General features: G+C 43.2%; 1 protein-coding gene across 1 annotated transcript; it reads left to right on the forward strand.

Moving 5' to 3' along the window:
* The first annotated feature begins 1,867 nt into the window (after positions 1-1,867).
* On the forward strand, positions 1,868-7,478 carry CDKN2AIP (CDKN2A interacting protein). The gene is made up of 3 exons (XM_082237835.1): positions 1,868-2,510; positions 3,843-3,970; positions 4,528-7,478. The coding sequence occupies exons 1-3, from the start codon at positions 2,224-2,226 to the stop codon at positions 5,664-5,666; spliced, it is 1,554 nt and encodes a 517-aa protein (XP_082093961.1). The 5' UTR covers positions 1,868-2,223; the 3' UTR covers positions 5,667-7,478.

Consider the following 7,478-nt stretch of genomic DNA (forward strand, 5'->3'; position numbering starts at 1 on the left):
TAAACCGCTACTGGTGCAACGGGACACCGTGCCAAGTGCCAGAGCACACGGAAATGCTGTTTACTTTCCCGCCGCAGCAGTACCTATTTATCTACTTGCACTGGTATGCTTTTGAACTGCTAGGTTGGCAGCAGCAGGGACCGAGCAACGGGAGCTCACTCCGTTGCGCAGATTTGAACCGCCGACCTTCCAATCGGCAAGCCCAAGAGGCTGAGTGGTTTAGATCACAGCGCCACAAGTGATAGCAAAGGATTCAGAAGCACCCCCAAGCAATGCAGCAGCTCCTTCAGAGGGAATGTAACCCCATCAAGAGCAGGAAACCTCCCATCTATCTAGTCTAGGTTACCAAGGCAAGACAACGGTACAGCACATCCACCACCACACCTGCAGATGTAAAGAAGTAGAGCTGTGTGCCATCACTGTGTTCTAAAACTATGGATGACACCACTCAGTGGTTTCATGTAGATGTTAAACAGCATGGGGGGTAAAATTATACGTATTTTATGTTGCCAGCAGTCCTGAGATCTACTGATGAAGGGCAGTACAGTGGTGCCCCGCAAGACGAATGCCTCGCAATACAAAAAACTCGCTAGACGAAAGTTTTTTCCGTTCGCGATTTGCCTCGCAAGACGAATTTCCCCTATGGGCTTGCTTCGCAAGACGAAAACGTCTCGCGACTTTTTTTCTTTGACTAAAAACAAAGACATGTTTTGTTTATAAAGTTAATTTATTTTCCCTTAAATTTTTTAACTGCTCTTTACAGTATGTGTGACTTTAAAGAGCAGTTAATAAACTGTTGTTGTACCAAATTTGGCTTTGTTTGGACTTTTTTTTACCATAGGAACGCATTAATTGATTTTCAATGCATTCCTATGGGATTTCGTGCTTCGCAAGACGAAAAATTCGCTAGACAACAAAAATTGCGGAACGAATTAATTTCGTCTTGCGGGGCACCACTGTATACAAATTTTAAAATAATAATTATCTCAGTATTTCTTACAACAGTGCTCAAAGGTAAACCTTTACATTATTATCCTAATGTTACAAATGGGAGGAACATTCTGCATATCCATGATTGACAGCTTACGCTGTTTCGCAGTGTGCTGCTAGCCCCAACTCCAGCCTATCGAAGAACCCGTGTTCCCAGGAGACTCTCAAGTAACGTTAGGATTGGCCACATCTTCCTAGCGCAGGACCAGGATGGCTGCCGCAACTGAGGCTGGCTATGCTGTTGCAGCAGCGCTTTAGCGCTAAACGAAAAGCTCAGCGCCGGCCAAGCGGCTGCGCTTGGGATTTCAGTCTGAAGGCGGCGGGTGCCGCCGCCACCGCGCGCCCGCTGGCTCCGTCGCTGCTGGGCTCCCGTGTTCCATTCGCTCGAGACAGCAACGAGAGCGAAGAGCCTCCTCATTGGTGAGAAAATGGTCCAATGATATCTCGCGCCGGAATTCCGGAGGGCGAGAAGGGCAACGACGAACCAATCGCCGAGTCAAGGGGCGGGGTAGGCAGCCATGAAAGTATAGAGGCACGGTTCTCAGTTGAATGCGACACCTACGTGACACTCAGCGCCTTTCTCTATCTCTGCGTGTGTGAGGAGCGCGTTGATGTAAAAAAGAAAAGAAAAGAAAAGAAAAGACACCCTAGAGACTTGGTAACAGCCGTGTTTGTCACTTTAAGGCAGTGATGGCCAAACATGGCCCTCCAGCTGTTTTTGGGGACTACAACTGCCATCATCCCTAGCTAACAGGTCCAGTGGTCAGGGATGGTGGGAATTGTAGTCCCAAAACAGCTGGAGGGCCAAGTTTGGCCATTACTGCTTTAAAGGGATAAAGGAGCCCTTCCCAGTTTGTATTACGCTCCTGCCTTTCACGCAAGAGGTAGCCGTATGAAAGCCGGAAGTGGCGATAACACCCTTGCCTTCCCCACCCTCTTGGATCAGCAAAGGGCTATGGGAAAGAAACGCAGCCTTTTATCATCATCCTCAGGGGCCGGCGGTCGGAGCGGGAAGTGAAGTCATAATCGTTCGCCGGAACTGGGTCTTGTGGGCATGGCCTCTTCTGATACGATCATCTCCGGTGAGGGGATTTTGAGTGTCCGCCACAGGCGCCGCAAGCCAGTTCGGGCGGAAGCTGGGGCCTCGCCCAGCGCTGCTTCCCGGGCCTGCCGTGAACAGTTCCCTGTCGCGGAGAGCGAGCAGCGGCAGGAGGCGACTTCCCGCCGAGCACCATGGCCGGCGGGGAGGCCGCCCCAGCGGCGGGGCCCGACTCCGAGCCCTGCCGAGGGGGTGAGGAAGCCGGCGACGCCGGGACGGGCTGGGTGGAGAAGCTGCGCGCGGAGTGCGAGCCCGAGGGGCACTGGCAGCACCGCCGGGAGTTCTTGATTCGCAACGCGGAGGGCCTGCCCTTGTCGCCGGGCGGGGAAGACGGCGGTGTGGGGGACGGAGACAGCCTGGAATTACGGCGACTGACCTCTCTGTCTATGGTGTGGGCCAACCATGTCTTCCTGGGATGCAGGTGAGTCGCTGCCGGGAGAAGTGAAACTTAAAAGCGTTTCGTTTGCGTGAGATACGTGCGTTACTTTAAGAGTGGTTAATTTCACAAGGAGGAGGAGGAGTTCCTTAAGATGTCATAAACCTAAGAAGGAAAATAGGGCATTCTCCGAATGTTGTTATAAATCTTTGTTTTTTCTTTAGAAGCCAGTGCACATATTTTTGCAGCTGGCTTATGTGCTAAAATAACATTAACCCCCCATTTTTTGAGCAAAAACTGCAAGATCATTTTCTGCCTAATCATATTAACTGTTTTATCATATTCGTATCCCATGTTTCTTCTATCATGAAGCTCAGGCTGACATACATTGGATTCCCGGGTGATTTCCATTGAGGCACTGACCAGGACCAGACTTGTATACCTTTAGCAAGGTAGTTGCCTGGTGTACCTGTAAGTTGCTGTAGTCCCACAACACCCTCATTATGTTGATCAGGTCCTGATTTTACAATATAGGCCAATTGTGCTAAAGCCTGTAATTACTTTAATTTTGCTACCTGTTGTTCTTCAGAACTGTGGTGCTTATAAGGCTTTTTAACAGCCAGCTAAACCAAACAAATGTATCTTCTATTTTGACTGTGTCCCCCCCCCCTTTTTTTTTGTTAATCTAGATTCTAAGATGAGAGGCAAGCTTGTTACTCTAAATACACATTCTGTGACTAAACAGTGCTAAGACTCTAATAACCTTAGAGCATTGAATTCCTCTTGTCTAGGTCTCATTGTTCTGTCTTTCCACAAGTCACCCTGAATGGCAGATAAATTGCTCTTTGCTTCTTGAAACATTTTTTGAGCAGAACATAAGACGTCTCCAGTTTTACACAATCAACTGGATCCAGGTGGAGCTAGTCACATTTAGTTGACACTGAAATCAATAAGATTTAAGTTGAATCATTACCTTTTCGCATTGGGCTTAATGAGGCCTAATTAGAAGTAATTTTGTATTGATCTGAGCCATTCTTATATCAGTGCATTGAAAAATGGAATTACTATTCCACAACGCAGATATCTGGGGTTTGGAGAGTGCCTCAAACTCTGAGGCATCAAAAGTTTATTTAAAGTATTTTAATTGCTTTTTAGAGCTAAGCACCCATGCAGCCAGATGTCTGAAAACATTCTGACCCTGAAGATAGCTGCCCCCTTTTTCTTTTTCTCTTGAGTTCTGCTTGGGGTGTGTGGAAGTGGAATTGGCAATATCTACAATCCAAATAACATGTATGTGTTGGTAGCTGTCTTGAGGATCAGTGAATGCAAACTAATTTTTTCCTCAAAATGCTAATTGCAGTTGCCTTTTCCCTTCAGGTATCCTCTGCAAGTGATGGAAAAGGTGATGGACATGGCTGCAGGCATCACAGTGACCAATGCTCCAACCCACACTCTGAGAGATGAACTGGTTGCCAAGGTGAAACGAGGCATATCCAGTAGCAATGGTTAGCAGATAATAGCTGTGCAAATACACATAGGAGCATAATAAATGAATACATGTTATCCTCTCAAAAATGTCAGCCAACATTCTTTAAATTGTCAGTTATGTTGATAATATTATTAATATTTGATCTAACTCATTTTGCTTTGGTAAATCTTACAATCAAATAAGTGTAAGGTGAATTTGATTTAATTCATGCAGAAGTGTTAACTGTCAGTTTGCCTTCGTAGTAGTTTTATGGCAGTAGTGAGCAAGGAACTTTGATCTAAACTACATACAGTAGGGTATGATGCTTTAAATGTACCTCTTCAGAGCAGACAGTTATTAATTATATGCCTATAAAATTCCTGCAGAGGCCATTAATTGTAAGACTTTAAGGTAACTCAGTTTCCTTGACTCTGTGTTTGATTGTGATAAAGACAGTTACACTCACTCTGAATTACAGACATAATTTGTGATAAGGAGAGTCACACTTACTCTGAATTACAGACATAATTTGTGATAAGGAGAGTCACACTTACTCTGAATTACAGACATAATTTGTTTTAAACTTTTTTTTAGAAGGGCCAGAAGAGCCCAGCAAGAAGCGTGCTGTTGGCACAGAAAAAGCTTCTGAAATTACTGGCAGTGATGCAGAGTCTGCAAAGCCAGAAGAGCCTATGGAAACAGATACTAATCCTGTGAAGAACCCAGGAAAAGAGGCAGCAAAAAATGCAGAGAAGCCACTGTCTTCGACTGCAGCCCAAAAGGTAGCACCTGCAGCATCTTCAGCTGTGGCCGAAAAGGAAGCACCTGCAGCAGCATCAGAAGTGGTTCAGAAGGTAACGCCTACAGCTCCAGTCTCTACAGCTCAGAAGGTGGCACCTGTAGCCTCTTCGACTGCGCCTCAGATAGTAGCACCCACAGCATCCTCAACTGCAGCCCAGAAGGTAGCACCTGCAGCGCCAGTCTCCGCAGCCCAGAAGGCAGCACCTGCTGCATCATCAACTGTAACAAGAGTAGAAGCCAGAGTTGCTAATTATGAATCTACAGCAACCACCAGGCACAAATCAGCTGTGGCTTCTTCTTTGCCTGGCCCGGAATCAAAGTTGAATTACTCTTTAAATAAACCTTCAGAATCCAAATCTGAAAACACATTAGCATCTGAAAAGAAAGGCACATTGGAAGATACGGCAGTGTTAGCTTCAAAAAGCAGCTCGCACACAAGTGTGGTTCCTGCCAAAGTGCCATGCAAATTATTAACAAGCGAAGACGCAAAAGAGAGGCAACCATTTTTCAATAGACTGTACAAAGCTGTTGCTTGGAAGTTGGTTGCTGTTGGAGGGTTTAGTCCCAATGTCAATCATGTTGAACTCTTAAACTCATCCATTCAGTCTGTAAAGGCAACATTAGATGTTGACTTTGTCCCACTGAAAGAGCTGGCGGATTTACCTCAGAATAAAAGCTCTCAGGAAAATGTGGTGTGTGAACTGAGATGTAAATCGGTGTACTTGGGTACCGGCTGTGGAAAAAGTAAGGAAAATGCCAAAGCAGTTGCTTCAAGGGAGGCACTGAAACTGTTTCTCAAGAAAAAGGTAATTGTGAAATTATGTAAAAGGAAATACAAAGGAAGGGAGATTGAAGATTTGGTGCTTCTTGATGAAGAATCAAAACCTTTAAATTTACCTCCAGCTTTAAGAAATCCTCAAGAAATATTATAAAACAGTGAAACAGTCACTGTTTATACTAGCAAATAATGTTCTATGACAAATAACTCAATTACTTTTTGTACACTATATTAGACTCCCATATATTTTGTATTTTTCAGTTTTGAGGAATTCTTGTTCTTTTCACTCAGTAGCAAATGTAAATAATTTGTTATAGATGTAAAGCGTGCTGAGGTATGCCTTAACATATATAGCACATTAGTGTGCTGTTTTATTTGCTAAATAGTATACCAGGTCTTCTATTTTTTAAGGAACAATTAAGGTGCAGTTTGCTGTTCAGTCTAATTTTCTAAATCCTACAATTTAGTATCAGTAATGCTCACTTCAGAACTCATCCTTTTTAGCTGCGAACAGATTTGTAGACAAGAACCATTGTATCTGGATTGTAGAAGGTTGTCTAAAAGTTTCAATCAAACCTTTAATCACCTGCTTCATTTGTTGCTCAGAATGTTCATATGCCTGTTTTAAGAAAAGAAGATAGTTGATTTCACTCAAGATAGTTGATTTAAGTTTTTTAATGAAGTAGTAATATTTTAACTAAAATGATATGCTGGTCCTATTTAATATCACACTTGCAAATTGTCAGTCAATAATTACCAAATTACTTCTATCACTAAACACTTCTCTAAGCAGCTTTGACTTATATTTTGTGAGAAATACCATCTTTGCTTTTTTCTAATAAATGCAGCTTTCTATATTCAGCAATTATTTATGCCTGTGTAATTTGGATTTTTAAAAAGATTTTATGAAATAGTCTGCTTCCATTTCATTTAACTAACGATATATGCTTATAACTTAGATATTTGCTCAGTCTTAAACACGCTAGTATTAATTTGCAAGTTCAAACACTCAAATTAAGTGCTAATTTTATTAAAACCTGCACTGCATTATGACTTGGGGTTGTCAATAAGTATTAACTAAAAGGTGTTGCATTCACACACTGAATCTCATCTAAAGTTCTGCACTGCTGTGATGTCTGCACATAGGTCTACATGTACAGGCATCATTCTGTTACCTCCATGTTAGTAAATGTTCTCTGAACAGTGAAATGTTCTCACAGCACTGATGGAGCATTTCCCATTGTCTCTTAATTTTCTTCACACAGCACTGCTTTGAGTGTTGCTGTGCCATTTAATAAATAGCCCAAGGCAACAACTAGCTATGCTAATTCCAGGATCTGGACCAAAGCTGTAAGATGGGAAGCAAGAGAGCATTTCTTTCAGCTGAATGAAATACAAGTAGTGAATTACAACAGAGCCCTTCCTGAAGTTGCTTAAATAATTCCGCTCACCTCAGCAACAGAACATGCAATGGCTTAGTCTTAAGGAAACTTAAAGGAGATTTATGGAAGGAACATTTCTGTTCCTGCGGCCACCTGCCTCACTAAGTCTCTGGAGAGTTGGAGAGCCCATCCTGAACTGTGAGATGGGATACCAAGGAATGATAGGGGGAGGAAGAAAGGAAACACTCCTTTCACGAACTTCCTTACGTTGATTTAGGATCCAACTCATTATTCAAATTTTTGCAAATTGATTTCAAATGCATTTTAATAGAATATTGTGTAGTAGGGGTTACTGACATCTTAGGGCCCATAAGCACATTTGCAAACCTGAGCAATGAATGTGGGTTCTGTGGAAGGGAAGGCCTTGTTGAGCACATCTGCACCTGCGGGTGCCATGTTGGTGACCCCTGTTCCCGAGCAAAAGTGGGTAAAAATGAATATGTGGCAGCTGATTGTTTGTTAAAGAAAGGTAGACTCCTTTGTAATAAAAAAATATACTCATTCAAATAAAGATATTTTCAGTT

Source organism: Podarcis vaucheri (genome assembly GCF_965113315.1).
Source record: "Podarcis vaucheri genome assembly, chromosome: 9".
Taxonomy (NCBI): domain Eukaryota; kingdom Metazoa; phylum Chordata; class Lepidosauria; order Squamata; family Lacertidae; genus Podarcis; species Podarcis vaucheri.

Excerpts from the sequence above, each read along its gene's own strand:
- CDKN2AIP (XM_082237835.1), top strand. The coding sequence starts at position 2,224 with ATGGCCGGCGGGGAGGCCGCCCCAGCGGCGGGGCCCGACTCCGAGCCC. Across the intron at positions 2,511-3,842 it reads CATGTCTTCCTGGGATGCAG|GTATCCTCTGCAAGTGATGG; the intron begins GTGAGTCGCTGC and ends TTTTCCCTTCAG. Across the intron at positions 3,971-4,527 it reads AGGCATATCCAGTAGCAATG|AAGGGCCAGAAGAGCCCAGC; the intron begins GTTAGCAGATAA and ends ACTTTTTTTTAG.